General features: G+C 43.6%; 1 protein-coding gene across 3 annotated transcripts in view; it reads left to right on the top strand.

Moving 5' to 3' along the window:
• The first annotated feature begins 1,256 nt into the window (after nucleotides 1-1,256).
• Nucleotides 1,257-16,378, top strand: part of LOC135900157 (zinc finger protein 649-like) — a 65,081-nt gene continuing 49,959 nt past the window's right edge. The window contains exons 1-4 of one of the 3 annotated variants that reach the window (XM_065429607.2): nucleotides 1,257-1,366; nucleotides 2,297-2,332; nucleotides 7,121-7,417; nucleotides 8,006-8,335. In XM_065429607.2, the coding sequence (XP_065285679.2) occupies nucleotides 2,321-2,332; nucleotides 7,121-7,417; nucleotides 8,006-8,335 (639 nt within the window). In that variant the 5' untranslated portion in view covers nucleotides 1,257-1,366; nucleotides 2,297-2,320. Of the gene's footprint in view, nucleotides 1,367-1,429; nucleotides 1,723-2,296; nucleotides 2,333-7,120; nucleotides 7,418-8,005; nucleotides 8,340-16,378 lie in introns of those variants that run through there. The other 2 variants (XM_065429605.2, XM_070536872.1) reach the window with 2 other exon arrangements.

The following is a 16,378-nucleotide window of genomic DNA, read 5'->3' as shown; positions in this document are numbered from 1 at the left end:
GAGGAGACACTCGAAGCGTGAAAATTTCGCCACTAAATGAAAACCGCAGCGTACGAGGGAATTTAAGCTCGTTTTCAGCTCGCTTCGGCGCGCCCGAAGCAGACGACGTGGCCGCTATGCCCACGTGATCCCTCCTAGCACGTCACGCCGACGGTGGCGCCAGCTTTTCCAGTGGTGGAGCTCGAGGCCAATAGCCGTTTACGAGGCACGAGGGAACGCGTCCAAGCGTGACCGACTGTTGCGTGCGTCGAGCGCTGTCAGCTTTCCTCGCAATGTCACTTCCCTGCAGCGAGCTTCCTTCTACAGGAAAACAAACCGAGCAGGGGACGGCAGCAGACTCTAACCTGCGCCGGTTATCCGCTCTATTCTAGTGTGGGTCAGCTTTCCACGCAAATTTCAAATTAAGAGGCTGTCAGGGCGTAAGTGTTCCGATGTACACTTCAGATGTCTGTCATTTGACACGGCACTGGCGCAAAAGTAAGACCCACTCGCAACCATCCGCTGCCGATAGACCACGGCAACAGTGACCCGAAATCCGGTTTTCGTGACGAGGTTTGCACCATACCGCCGTTTAGTACGCTGCCTGCCTTACCGTACTGAAGCTCATACAGAAACGAATAAGATGTTACTGCTGCGGGATGGAGGCGGACGCAAATCCAGAGCGAACTGATATTCCGATTAATCTTCCATTTTCAAACACATCACTCGTCTCTTGCAGCGTCACCACCAGCTGAAGTTTCAAGTGAATGAATCTGACTATTAGAAGAACTGCGGCAATAATTTCGAGGCCAAAAATTACGAAGGAATAATTTTCTGATTCTCTTGAGAAAGCGACCAAGCTAACCAACATTTCGCGACAAATTTAACTGCGATGTTCGTTAACGACTTCTAGGCACATAAGGAGTCCTAAGTTGTTCGCTTAACACATTCTTAAAACCATCGGACAATTTTTTTTTGTTTGGACGTTACGGTCCAAACAGTCGCACGGCGACAGAACCACCCAGAAAATTGACACGGCCGCGAAAGCAACGCAGGGACTTTCCTCTAAAAAGCCAGGTGGTCGCCATGGTTGCTTACAACCCAGCAAGCAAAACGTGGCTATGCTGGCATTGACGTGCAACTCAAAAGTACGTTCGCAAATAATTTGGCTTCAGAAATAATTTTGACCGAGTTAAATTAGAAACTAATATTTTTTCAGGAATAAAATTGTAAAATAAGAAGTAATAAAAGGAAATTTGTTCTGCCGAAGGGGGCCTCGACTAGGTGCGTGGCGGCGCTGGAGGTCACGCTATAAAGTTAACTTTTTTTTTTTATTATTCCTTGTTTTATTTGTTGTGTCATTATCGCGTTAGGACTCGTATATAGGGTAAGTTTGGACGCCACTGTTTTAGAAATTTCACATTAGCGCCGTAATTTCGCGACATTCGTGGGATAACGATCGTTGGTTTGCCGCGAGGAGCGGGTCAAGTTTTTAGGCTTTGCACGCTCTCGTTCGCGTTAGCGGAGCTAGGTCACAGGGCGCATTGTCCGTTGGCTTCGAAGCTTCCCAGGAAACACGGTTAGGCGGGCGCGGGAGAGATGCTTTAATTTAGCACTTTGCGTCGTGTGCGCGCGATCTATTCGTATTTGTCGGCAACTGTAGAACTCGAGTCCAAAGCTACGCGAACGGCGCCTCGTTGTTTTGCACTGACGAAGCCGTGGAAGCCCCGTCAAAAGCGACCGGTAAACATCGCTGCTTCTCCCTACGGCTTTGGTGATATGGTGGAATGCCTATCCCAGCAGCCACAGTTCGGTGATGGCGGACGAGTGTTTTTTTATCATCGTTGAGAGCTTGTTCGGTTCTGATTTGCCGCTCTTGAAATTCGATTTCGACGAAAAAACCGTGCATCTCGGTCCGATTGTTGTAGCTGTATTTGCGCCGGCTAGCGTACCTCGCCAATGTTTGCATGCCCGGGTCGCGCCAGTTTAGGAAACAAATTTTCCCCGTCTAGGCGGTTTCAGCGACGCGTTAGCCAATGCTTATTAACGCTCGACCTGTATTCTAATCAGAATTGGCGCCGATTCCGAATGTCCGCAACTGATTTCACAGAACCTTCGGGCGATACTTTTTCTAACGAGCTGCAGCTTGTACCGTGCCGTCTTAACGCGGTGTTTGCCCCTCTGTATCGCTTTGTTATTACATTGCTCGATTGCTTTCTTTCGGACACTTATTATTGCGTACCGTTGCTGTTTATTCCTTATAAATCTTGAGTTATGTCTTGCTTACACGCCTTACTTTCTTTTGTTTTCTTTGTAGAACCGAGCCACTTTTTTATTAGCCATGGATAAAAAGGTAACGCAGCCACTTTTGTTCGTTACTTTTCGTTAATTAATTTTTGTACTTTCATTTCTGCACATTTCGTCTTTTTTTGTCGCATTCTCACTATTTTCACATGTGCCTGAGCGGCGAGGTTGACATGCGTGTGTCGTGGAATTCTAACTCTCTGGAGGGAAAGGAAAAAAAAAAGATAAAAAGCTTGCAACATTTTAGTGTCAAATGCGTCACCGTATATCTCCATTGTGGGCTGCTTTTCTTGATGCTATAGTTGGTAAGACCGCGTGGAGAATAAAAGAGGCGACCGTCTTCCGAGTTTCGCAACTCTTCCCATATGTAGTTCGCACCTGCACTGCTTCTCTTAATGTGCAACACGGTTGCTTGGCCTACGTGGCTCTTGGCTTCATTGTTCAGTTAATGTGATGAATCGCCACTCTACATTAGGCAAGTGTTCCACAACTAGGTAGCTTTCAATCTCCCTCTCCTTCTCTCTTTTTAATAGCTTGTCTAAAATCCTTAATATGCTGTACTGTCACAGTGATCAGGGATTGCACACAACTAAGTATATAGCAGCTTACTTAGTGAATGTAATAGTTTGGGAAAACGTGTGTGACAGAAGCAAGTGTTTCGGTTTCAGATTTTGGTCTTTTGCTTAGAAAAAAATCTAAATGCAGTCGTTAATCATAGAGCATAAAATAGACTTCCACGGCACACCCTCAGGTTGTGACATTTTCTTTTCACAAGCTGGTTCGCTTTTGGTTTCCCAGAGTTGGATGATGTGCATAACATCGCAACAGTGTAGACAACTTCTGCATGGTGATCATTGAAGCTAATCATAACCTACAAGGACATTAACAAACAGTCACAGTCAGCCACAGGAACAAAAAAGGGCTAAAGGAGCAGAAACTTCAGTGCATCTGTTAACCCCTTCAGGGATCTTGACAACCTGAGATTGTCATGAGCATTCGTTACTTTTCCACTTATGATGATCTCGTCATAAATATTTTGCCACTTTCTGCCCCACTTGTTGCATCCATAGGAAGCAGGGCTCCATTTTTTTTTTTTCAAAGGGTAGATAGTGGCAGACGTTCTATAATTGCTTTTATTTAATTACATTTTTTTCAGTACTGCAGTCATATCTCTGTGTTCGATATTATTCAGCATACTACTTCAAAAAAAAAGGGGGGGGGGTATGTTTTTTGTCCTTCTTTATGAGGCAGAGGTGCTGAAAAAATCTTTAAGAGGATAATGATAGCTGGAGTATAGTGACAGTTGTCCCCACCTTTGGTGCATCTCTGGTTACCTTATTGCTGTGATGACCTTATGCATAGCTTGGTCGGGAAGCAGCTTCGCCTGTTAACAGCAGCATCAAGGTTCTGGTCCGATGGCGCTCAATCACTTTTATCCACTCTAGCTTTTTACGATGTATTAAATGTGGTACAATTTATTTGATGTGTTCTACTTGTAGTGTAGCCGCGTTGTTTGCAAATATTGATAGATATATTTACATTAATTTGTTCTCGGGCAAGTTGATTGATACCTGAGGAAGCCAGTGTAACACAAACAAAACACGGAAGACAGGACACCACAGTAGCACTTGTGGTGGCCTTTATTTTTATTGCACTTCCCATTACTTTGAAATCACTCTTTGCTTTCCCTTTGGGATTGCTTTTACCATGCTACTGCTTACAATATCAGTCGTAGAGCCAAGCTGTGTTTTAATTGTGACATTAGATTAAAAGAGACATGCTTATACTAAAATTCTTTGTTATGGCTGTTAGTGTTTGTTACCAGCGTCAAAGAAACATTTGAACAACCTCGACGCAGGTAACCGAAGCAACAATGTAGGTTGTGTGTGTGTGTGTGTATGCCCGTATGACTTGGCACAGTCACCTGATACAAACATGTAAAGATATGTACTGTTGTGTTCATTTAAAAAAAAATGATCTACAGTAGCTTTGCTGTGTTTGAACCCTGGTGTAAGATACTCTTTAAGTGTGCACAGGCACGCCTTGCAGGAGGTGCCGATAATGTTCTCAGGTGCTAAATGACGCCACAAGATGACTCTGATCATAGGTCTGCGAGAGGCGGTGATGCTTTTCTATGGGAAATGTGCACTGTTTTGGAGTCTTTTTCATACAAATTGTACACAGTCGTGTGGTATAACTGTCAGTGGGCACATACATTGTTCCAGACAGCAGCGGAAGCTAGAACCATGGTGGGCAGAATGCTGCCCTTTCTCTGCTGCCGAGTCAGCCGAGTGAAACATGACAGTGGGTTCACTGGGCTTCTTGCAGCCAAGCTGAATGCTCATCACTTGCGTTGCTCGCGTCTCTGGGAAATGCGCTCATGAAAAATGTGATGCATGGTGATACTGTGATCACTAGTCTGGGCAGCATGAAAGAGTGTTGTCTGTATCCTCTCCTGGAGATATAAATCTTATGTCATGTCCTGAGCTTTACCATGCATCTTTACCAGATAGCTTAGTGGCAGAGCCTTTTGTACTAATGAGAGTAAGTACAACTTTCTCGCTCTGTATTGGCACATGCTCTCACGCAGAAATGCACATGTGTTTCACAAGGCGCAGGTGTCACAACTTTCAGGTGTTTTGCAAACGCGATGCTTCAAGTACCTATTTTCTAATTCGATAGTTGCACCAGTTTATAGTAGTGCAATAGCTAATGCTGTGGTTATACTATCCCTAGAAGAAAACTGCTCATTGCGTGAATGTTCTAGTGAACACTCAACAGCCCGAAACTTGCTTTTACTTTTCTTTTTGTCTTGTTTAGACTTATTTGTGCCAGTGAAGAATAGGTTACGTAGTAATGATTGTGCCTGCAAAATATTACCCTTGTGCACATAAGCAGTTGCAGATTTAAATAAAAGCATTAACACTATAATTCGCTGAGCTACCAAAACATGAAATCACATGTCCTCTCTTCGGTCGCCATTCCCAGCAACAATGTGAACCACTCGCGGATTTTTGGGGAACACAACAGCTTGCGAAACTGCCTCTGGATTTGGGCTGTGTAGCAAGAAGAGAGGAGGCACCCGCGACATAATCTTTGAAGGGAATTGCACGAAAGGCAGGACAAGCAAGTGGTGAATGCACATGCTCAGCACTCAGCACAATGTGTTGGCGGGCTAGTTGGTGCGAATCCATGAATACTTTGTTTAGCGCTGAACAACAGACACAAGAAAGACGACAGGACTTGTCCTGTCGTTTTTTCTTGCGTCTGTTGTTTTGCGCTAAACAAAGTATTCATGGATGCTCAGCACTGTTGAGACAAGCGCATTCTTCATGATGGCGAATGAAAGAGTGCGTTTCACCAGCTTAGAATGGTGCAAGCTGAAGGGTTATGGTTTACGCTCAGCATGTGGCGAGGGTTGAAGGCACGCTCCAGTTCTAGCCGCATTATTTACTTCCTGTCGTGTCTCCAATTGAGGTAAATCGTAGCTTCAGTGGGCTCAAACAAATAAGACAACACAGTCGTGTAGGCTCCAGCATTTATTACTAAGAGCTGTAAGATAAGCAGTAAACACTTGTAGAGGGAAGTCAACTCCGTAATAGTTACGAGCTGGCTGACATCTTGTCTCACGTGGTCGACTGGGTGACAGTATCACTTGCAGGACAGGCATGCAATCTTTCCCTGGAGATGCCTTTTTATTTTCGTGAGAGGGCATTCCTGCTCATGGAAAGATGGGCACCTTCTGACAAGTGGGAACCTTCTGACAAGTCTGGTAAAAATGCATGTTGCAGTGTTGCATAGGTGGTCGGAAGGGGGCGTAGTGTGCTTTCTCCATACCTCCCACCGACTCCCGGTGGGGGTCACAAAGTGCCATCATGAAACAGCATGGTACGCTGGAGAAAACAAATGTGTGTGCTTCCTGTAGGGCAGAAGGCATTTCTTGGAATGAGCAGCATACATCTAGCAGGAGTGTGAAGTGCAGGTCAAAGCAATGACGTGATTGTGCTTTTTAACAGGAACTTCCTTAATAAGAGTCAGTCCTGGGAACTTTTTGCAAAAGTTTGATATTTCTAATTCTAAGGAAAGGTGCATCTCACAGGTACGCCTGTGAGATACACATTATTTCAATTCTCTTTTGCGGATTTACGCATCTTTATGGTCAATGGTGGGCATTATTCATATTTGTACAAGTAAAAGTACCCCCCCCCCCCCTTATTTGCATAGAAAAGTTACCTTGGGTCGCTCCCCCCCGGAAATAAGTCCAGCATGCATGCCTGTTGCTGACGATGATGATGCCTTCTACAATACCTAAAACCCTCAATGTGAAAGCAGCTCTAAAAGCCAGGAAGCAGTCAAAAACAGAAAATGGGCAATGACACCACGTTCTAGTATGTAAACTTGCAGCTTGCATACCAGGTCATCGCACCTTTTAGGTGTGGTTAATTATTTCGTTATAAACATGGATCACACTGCATTCTAAAGGAACCTAATTGCTTTTTAGGAAGCTTTTCAGTGCCAACTTGGCATAAGTGTGAAAAAATATTTAGAAATCCGTCCTCACATTGAAGTAATGGCACTGAAGTTTTCATTGCAAAATTCAAGAAAGGAAAGTTCTACCTTCATCTTCTCAGCTAGTGACATTTTTCTTTCTAAAGGACTGAAAATTTAGTGCAGCTCCTTGGAAAGGGACAGTTTAGACATGTTGTATTCAGTGGAAAGGATTCTTTCACTCTGTGTCTGTTCTGGAGTGCTACCAAGGCCTCAGTATCTTAGTTGTTTGTCCGTGCGGGAAGCAGTGATGGGATATCTGGGCACTCATTGGCTGTTCATTGTCTAGCGGAAGGGCCGGCCCCCCAAGGCCATTGCTGCTGCAAAGGCCAAAGCCGTGAGCACCACTCCTGCAAAGGCCGCAACTCCTGTCAAGCGAGGCCGGGGAAGGCCGCCTGGATCGGGCAAGAAGAAGTTGGCAACAGAGGGCAGTGCCAAGAAATCCTCGCCCGTGTTGCCGGTTGCTGCCGCCACTCCCCAGAAGAATGGCACTGGCGGTCCCGAGTGTGACCGCTGTTTACGGACATTCTCCACCGAGCGAGGTCTCAAGGTGCACCAGCGCTGGCCCTGCAAGCTGGATGCTGCCGTGAGTGTGTTTTCACGGCTGTGCACTTGAAGCACATTCCTTTCTTTCTTTCTTTTCTTATCTTTTCGACCACAAGTTTTTGTTTCAGTTGTCATGTGTGTACACTGTCCTTAATTGAAGGACACCTGCAGCCAAATTTACCTTTACTATATTGGTTACAATGGAGTTGTACAGTCCACGCAAGCCTGTTACAACAATTCCACGTACAACATTCTTTCAGATGTAACAGACCACTCTTCTCACCTGGTTTGGTCTGCCTATAATTTTTCCTGCAGCAAATTACCCTTTTAATGGATACAACTAAAACAGACTTATCGGGTACGACCACAGGATAGATTCTCGGCCAGATTTAGATTAGGTGATATGCTGATGAGCCAGTAGCTTCAGGTGCATGTTAGAGAAACCAATATGTGGTCAAGTTCATCCAGAGCCCTTCACTACAGCATATATCTATAATGTTGCTTTGTGACATTAAACCCCCGTGAATCAAACAATCAATCAGTAGAGATAATTACTGCGAGTCCCTAGTATTATATATCTATCATCTGCTTACCATGTGTAAAAGAAACCATCGTATTTGCTTTCTAGAAAGACGATGATGATGATGCATCAGGCGGACTTCCATTGGATGATGTTATGGACTCTGATTCCGACTCCGACGTGCCGCTGGGTAAAGTGGCAAGCGGCAGAGGGATCCAGGTCAAGGCTGATCTCGAGGACGAAGTCGAGAGCAGTCCGGACCACCCCAAGGGCAGGCTCGCCAGCAGGCTCGCCAGCAAGCTGGCTTCGGGCAAAAAGCCGCAGCTCATCTGCCAGCGCTGTGGGCTCAGCTACGACCCCAAGCGGGACGGTCCACGCTGCAAGCACTGCACGCGGGACAACGAGCACAGTGACGAGAGCGGCGACGAGGACGACAAGGCAAGTGGCAGCCGCTCTCCGCGCTCTTGGCAGGAGGAACTCTATGGGTGGAGTCAGCACAACGATCCCTCGGCCTTTGATGGCCTTTTTTCGTTCACAGCGGGCAAATTCGCACCACTCAACGTGTTTGAGTAGTGGTGCTATTGGCCTCCTTTCATTTTTTATTGTTTTTGTATTGCATTCTGACTAATGTATCATCGGCATCTAAGGTGAGGCCTCGGGATGGCACCTGCTATTGAGGTGTCACATTCCCCGTGAATCAAAACCCTTTTGGCTGCAGCTTTGCAGGTCACTAGTAAAGTTCCTCTTTCTTTAAGGGCTGAGGTGGCTCTTTGACCAAAAGTTTTTTTAAATCTTTACTCTTCGAAGTATAGCACTGAAAAGGTGTGCATGTATGTAATGTTATGTGCTTATTTTGAAAGTAAGATCTATTTTCGTTTATCTCGTTTGGTTTAAACTTTATGCAAGCTTCCTTTAATTATATTCCACAAGGAATTGCAATATATGTGTTCATTAGGTATTGCTGAATAAAGTATGGGTGGCTTCTGTATGATACAAGCAATGCAATAAGACCAACCTTATTGCTCTGCCATACCTAGAACAATATCATAAGAAGACCCTCGGTTACCCCCTCTCTTCTCGTTCATACCTAGAACAAGGTTTTCTAGACTTTTAGACGTCTAGAAGTTTTCTAGAAGTTAGTTAACAGAAAAACACTTTTTTGAGCCTCAAATTCAATACCTCGCAACTCGTGTTCTTGGTTAGGCAGAGAAACAAGGTTGGTCTTATTGCATTCCTTGAATTGTGTAGAAGCCATTGATACCCTATTTAGCAATATCTAAGGAACACATATGTTGCAAATTTTTGCAGAATATATTTAAAGGAAGCTTGCATACAGTTTTAACCAAACGAGGGTAAACGAAAATGGACCTTATATTCGAAATAAGCGCATAGCATTGCATATATGTCAAAGTGTTCAGCACTATACCTCGAAGAATAAAGATATAAAATATGTTTGGTCTAGGGCCCACCTCCCCCTTGAGGGGTCTAGTCTTCGGCATTCTGATGACATTTTTTTATTTAAAGTTCAATACCATTGTTTAGTCCTTGCTTCTTATGAAGAAATTATTGCGCTCACTGACCAAATGTAGGTGTTAACTCCATAACTGGGCATAATTTTTCTGACTGCCTTTGTCCAGCGTAGGGACCAAGAAAATTGTAAGTGCTTCAAACATTTCTTAATTTGTAGAGTTTCTACAGAAACTACTGGAGGGCACACAAATGCTGGAATTGCTTAGCTGCCGTGTAACTGATAGTTGACACATGGATTTATCTGATTTATCACACTTCGTTTGTAAATTTCGAAGTCCTCATAGTTTTGTAAACGCAACACTGCAATAAGTGCTTGTGCATAATCAGAGCTATTTGTTACATCTGTGACGTAATATTGTGAAGAAAATGACCAATTTGCAAAGTTGCAAAACTGTATGAGGCCACAAGAAAGAAGTTAAGGCAAAATCCACATACTAACAGTGCCGGCTAAACCACCAAACTTGCAGCTCTTATCGACAGTAGTGTCCGAGTTACGTTTATTCATTTCTGTAAGAAACTGTTTTCATTAACAGTGTCACTTAATCATCAATTGCAATAATTTCTTAACAACATCTGACCTAGTGAATTTTTATCAGACCCTACATTATATTTAAAAAATTGGTTGAAGTACGTACAATAGGCATTGCCAAGTCATGCCCGGCAGCTTACCGCCATCCTTGAAGAGATAAGTGTTCAATGATTGCATTCTGCCGATACCAACACATAGGGCAGAAACTCGGAGGTTAACAAAGAAACTTAAAAAACAAAAGGTAAGGATCACTCAACAAGCGACAGGGAGAAAAATATTTGCAGGATTTGCGAAATAGCTGAATTACTGCAAGGCATGGGCACACAGTCCCAAAATCAGTTTCAGTCTGCTATTAGCTCTTGCAACTGACATAGTGATCCACTGATCAATTGGATTAGAACGGCCATGCTTTAGGAGAGGTTCACATTTCTCATGGAACCAATGCCCCGTAAACTTTTGTGGCCGACTGCATATTGCTGGACATCTGGAGCAGTGTATCTCTTTTCTATGTAACTAACAACTTCATTAATGCACAGGGCTGAGGTAAACTGTCTGTAAATGGGAGCCATTGACAGTATTATTTTGTGGAGTTCTCATGCCAGTTGATGTGTGATCATTTGAAGGTTATAGTGTGAGAGACATTTTGTAGGGCAAGCACTCAAGTTGCTGTTGCCATCCTGAGGCCCATCCTCATTTACCACTTTTTTTTGTTGTTGTTGTTCCCCTCGCGGTAGTCATTTTTGTCGACCGCACCATGCATTGTGCCATGCATACATATCATTGTTCCAGAATTTGTATTTTGTGCGGTTGAAGACACATGGCTGGCTTATAATACGCTCGTTTTATGTTTACTGTCCTTGTTTGGCTAGAGTACTTGAGCATTTTCTTTTTGTTTTATTGTTTCTTTATGATTTCATTGTGTGCAAGACAGAGTGCTAGACATTTATCTTGTAAGAAAGTTTTTTCTTAGTTGACTTTAGCCAAGAACGTGGTTGCATTGAAATGGCAAAAGACAAACTTGCCGCTCTGGATAGATGACCATTAATATACTGTTGTTGCAGTTGGTTTGTTCCTGTTAGAAAAGAGATTATATAACACAGTTGTTACAGAATGCTTTCTTCTAATCCTGAGCACCCAAACTTGACTGTGGCTTTTTTTCTTTTTTTTTCAAGCCAGGTTCTTGATCAACTGCTGTATGGAATAGAAGAATAGCTAATCTTTAGATGTTTACGCAGTCAGAACTCATTTACACACGCAGTCAGACTTGCTTATAATGAACCAAATAATACAGACAATTGATTTTTGTGTGGACAGCTTATAGTGTCTGAACTTTCAGTCTCAAAGTATGTGAAAAGCAAAGATAGGGCAGCTGATAAGAAGTCGAGCAGCTCATGGGGGAATAACATCCTGAAATTATTTTGTTATAACCATTGCCATTGCTTCATTATAACCATTGTCCAGCTCTCGTGGCCAACAAGGACGGGTGTTACCACCAGGTGAGCCAAAGCCAATGCAAACGCCTTTTCCACCCAATGCTGAAGGACTGCAAAACAAACGAAAAAAAATAAAAGAAGCACCCATGGTCATGCACTTTGAGTGCAGCCTCAGCGAACTGCCATAAATGCACAGTCATGTCAACGAGTTCATGAGTTTGCGTCCTGCTGTCGTGCCCTTACAGCTCATTTCGTGAGTGCATTGGCAGAGCACTCCAAGCCTCCGATTTCGTTCAGGGCTCGTCACGGAATGTGAAGACGCGCCTTGACATCAGCAGTAAAAAAACTTTTATGCACGTTTGCGTCATAATGCAACTTTGTTCAGTGCAGCCAGTAGCTATATGTGGATTGTTATAAATTGGCTTAAACTGCACTGAGTAAATGAGTTGTGACTGTGAAACATTACCTTCTATTGCCATAGTTACTGCATTTTTATAGTATATTGGTTTCTCACTTAAAATTGCATAGCATCAGCAGGCGGTGTGCTTGACGAAAGACGCAGCGGGATACTTGTGAGAATCTTAGTGCTACGGCGTGCCTAGCACACCATAGTGCATGGCTTGCGCGTGGTCCAGATCGAGCATCTTTGGTGGTAACTGAAGTGTAAATTGCAGGTGTGCAAGTTTATAATGTGGCGTGCTTTGTAATTGGATATTTAACGGCAGGTTCCACTCGGCACATGCCATATTCATTGCTAGGTCTTTTCATCTTGTGCTGTACATCTGACCAAAACCTGTGATATTGCATTATGCAACACTGTGTGCAAGATAACTACGGTCACTTACAAGCTAAGAGTCTAGCAGAAGGTTGCAGGCTTGATTCCCGACTTCTGTAGCTGCACACTCACAAGGGTGAAATACGAAATCACTTGCCTGGCATTCGAGCATTGCATACATCTTAATGAACCCTAGGTACAGTCGCATAGCCAAAAATTTTTCTGGGCAGGTGTCAGGCCCCGCTTGTACAGCTACAAAAAAAATTGCAGTAAACAAACAATTTCAGTTACTTATAGGCCTCAAAGCTTTCGTGTTATTTTTAAGACATAGTAAAAAAAAATTTTGGCGGGTGTTCGTTCACCCGGACCCCCTCTAGCTGTGCCCCTGCTTGGGTGGTCAGAATTGTTGTGTAGCCTTCCACTATAGCATCCATCATACCCCAAGTACAGTAGACTCTTTTTAAACGGAACCTCGAGGGACCAGGGAAACTGGTTCCATTTATCAGTTCCATTTACCGAGAGACAAAGCTGAATACAATTGCATGAATACAAAACCAACCGACCATGAGATGGTGTTCTATTTAAGAGGCAGTTCCATTTAAGCGATTTCCATTTATTGAGGTTCCACTGTGTTCTATAAACAATAAACCCCGTAGGTGAATCGCTCATCCATCCTTCCTAACAATCTATCCTTCCGTTCTCTTTGTGTGACGTGATGATCGGAATGTCCTGGGTACAGGGCGTGCCATTTATTACCGAGGACATTTATTTATTTGTACTGAAATCAGGATATGTCTGTATGCTGTACTTCATACTTCACATCATACATGTGCTGCCTTCATCGCACATCCACCATCTGCTGTTCTGCTCCTCTGTGTGTTGTAAGGATTTTTCTAAGCACGTCGTGTTAGGCAACAGCTATAGCATGCATTGGCTGGCAGTAAGAGCTGCTTGTAAGTGGCTGTAGTTTATTGTTGAGTCTGAATGCCTACGTTGTGTATAGTACAAAATTTAATATATATATATATATATGCGCATGCTTGTGTGTTGATGTAGCTTTTTGTTTGTGCATCTGCACTTATGTAGATGAGGGTAATGCCTTTTCCCTATTCGTGTTTGGCAGGGTACTTGTAGAAAAGTATGTCAGCATACTCCTTCTTTAGGTTTATTGCTTTATTAGCACCGTTCATTCTTTTGAACTGTGGCAACGAATCGTCTATATTGGTGTTCCCTTGGGGCTTGGCTTGGGAACTTCAAGAGTGTTGCAGTTGCGGATGAGTGCTGCAATGTGTTTAAACTGTCATTGTTGCCAAGAGTAGAGCTTATGTGGTAAAATTATGTAAATGTAGGTTAGGGTTGACATTGCCACTGGTGTCGACTCCCTTGACATTTCCCACTTGTAATTGGTAAACTTAACAATTGGTGTGCTTGAACAAAGCAGTTACTTCGCGTTTCGTCATGAAAAGACATGCAAGTTGGAAAATTTAACTGGATTTGAACTCGCTGGTGCTACCTGTTCACATTGCTGTGATGGCATCTTGATGATGATGATGCTGATGATAATGACATCCAGTGGCATCCCCTTTGTATCTAAATAATGACAAACATAGTTACTGAAGTGTGGTGCCGTCTCTGTGTGAACATGCGACTAAAAGCAGGTGGGAGAACCTGGTAGAGCATGGCCTCAGAGATAGCCAACAAAGAAGGTAATTACATAGCAATTCAACATGCAAGTGCATCTTGGCTTATTTTACAGGAATGTGGTGCCCTCTGTACATGAGCATCTGACTCGTAGCAGGTGCTAGCAAAGATTGCCAAGGCAGCTATGTAGCGATCCCATTCGTCTCGGGCGATTTGAGTCGTGGAATTGTGCAACCGCCTTCAGTCGCGACTTTCTCTGCGACCATGTCACTCATAAAACAAATGTTGCAGCATTTCTAGAACTGTAATCCTACAGTCTAGATTGACCATTGTTTGCATTTAGTGCCTCCTTAAGAAAATATGCACTCTAACAGACAAATTGGGCACCCAGCACATATGAATTAGTTCTGATACATTAACTAATTTGTGAACCAGTCAGCCCATCTAGTCAGTGGATGTTTAGTGCCATTACTACTTGAACTAGTTATTGTGAGATGTAAAAGAAGACTAGTCATTCCTAATGTCACTTGGGCATTACGAGAAACTAGAAAAAAGGCTTTAGTTCCACACGACATAGTTACTACCGGCCACTGAGCATGAAAAGATGATGACATGTCTTTTGGAGGATGAGCAATACTAGTTAATCACTATTGTGGTAGTGGTGAAGCAAACACCTGCAATATTGTCATGCTGTCCCATATTATTAAAAAAAAATTATGCACGCTTTTAGTGTGCTGTTTGTGGTAGTTAATACTAACAGCATCATAACTTTCACAACAGAAGGCAATGAATGCCGATAGCAATTTTTTAAACACAGTGCAATTAGTGGCATCATCCTAGATGTCACTGGTTTCTGTTCCTAAACATAATATGTAGCTTGCCTACATAACATTTAGTGAACATAAGTTATTTTTGTATCACGGCTGCAGTGTACTTATTACAGTCATGTCACATATCACTGCCATTTCAACAAGTCCTTTGCCTGTTAAACGAGACATTGACGATATTTGAATGAAGTTGTGTATCCAGTTGTTGTGGTGGCAGTTTACACTTTGTATTTCGGCCTTGAATGTTTATCTATTTAGATTTTGCTTTCTAGAAACTCAGCTTGAATTCATATTGGTGTTTACCAAAGTTATCTTTGAAAGCTCGTGTGCCATGCACGTTCATGTTCATTGCCTTGAAAATTTTGTTGTTTCTGAGCATGAAAAATTGTATGCATCCTGTTCTTGGAACTAACCGATGCCTGAGCTACTAACTCGCGTGCGCCTGCTCTTCTCTAACCTACACTGATAGCTTGAAATGTGAAGGGACTCATATGTGCCTTGGATCTTTTGTCATTGGTGTTGAAGCATGTGTTCTTTTTTTCCCCCCATTTTTTTTCCCTTCTCAACATGTGAAATTCGATTCACGAATCGAAATGCATCACGTAGTTCAGCAAATCTTGCCATGCATCACTGTGCAACACCATCCTGTTGCTTGACATCAACTCACACTTTTTCCAACACTAAGTTTTTCTTGTTTTTCTGGGTGGGGGGAGAGGAAGAAGGAACGGGGGTGTGCAAATTTGCCAGCCTACCTACCACAGGGTGAAAGAGCGCGAGTGCAGGAGATATGGTGTCAGTTCGATTCGAGAACCGAATATTCACTGTTGCCAAATTGGGCTCTGTAATGCAGCGGGTCGGGAGATTTGCCATGTGTGCTCGAATTTGTCACGACGCCTGTGTCATGTTCGTGCAAGATTAGTTGTCAAAACATTCGGGGATGGACCTACTTCATGTAGCAGACGGCTTGTCAACATCGCAAGCCGTGCAAGGGGCCAGTGAGTGTTGCTGCCTCTGGACTCTATAGGAGATGCCGCGTACTGCTTGATGAATTCAAGCGCTTGCAGTGCCGAAGCATAAGTTCTCGTGCACACTCGAGAGGGTGGACTGTCAAGCTTCTTGTGTAGTGCCCGCAACATTTCTCAGTGACACACATCAGCTCAGATTGTGGGAGAACTTTGTTGCGGTGCGAAGAATGGCGGGACAGGGAGCTGGCGAACTCGCGCACGCACTGTGCCAGGAACCACTCGGCCGCACGGAGGGCCTGAGCAAAATGTGGTATGTCTCACCGTAAACATATATATTTTTTTTCCTTAAATCTTTTTTTAAGCCTTGCTTTGTTAGTTTTTCATTGACCGCTGCATGCAATGGCACAGATACTGTAACTGACAGGTTGTACGTAAACCACGTGAATTTGCACACCCCCGTATCTTTTTGGGTTTCTGCCTGCATGCTGTGCAAGGAGGTTCATTTGATGCATTGTGTACTTCTCACAGTCAACCTGACATTCTCCACGCTGCGGTACATCTGTTCCAAGTGACCTCAGTGGCACCAGAAAGGGTGCTCAGATGCATTTTGTGCTCATTGTCCCGAAGACGAAATTCTCAAAGCACCAAGTACACAAACGTACAGCATACTGTTGCACATGCTTCGATGGCCAATTCTTTAAGCACGAGTTTTTTTCCCTTCATTTCTCCTCATGTGTCATGTCTATGTGGTGTCCTCTGTCTGCTCTGCAAATTCCTGGCC

The sequence above is a fragment of the Dermacentor albipictus genome, chromosome 4, assembly GCF_038994185.2.
Source record: "Dermacentor albipictus isolate Rhodes 1998 colony chromosome 4, USDA_Dalb.pri_finalv2, whole genome shotgun sequence".
NCBI classification, from domain to species: Eukaryota; Metazoa; Arthropoda; class Arachnida; order Ixodida; family Ixodidae; genus Dermacentor; species Dermacentor albipictus.
Note: the sequence above shows the minus strand (reverse complement) of the source record. Positions and strands in the feature narration are given on the sequence as shown.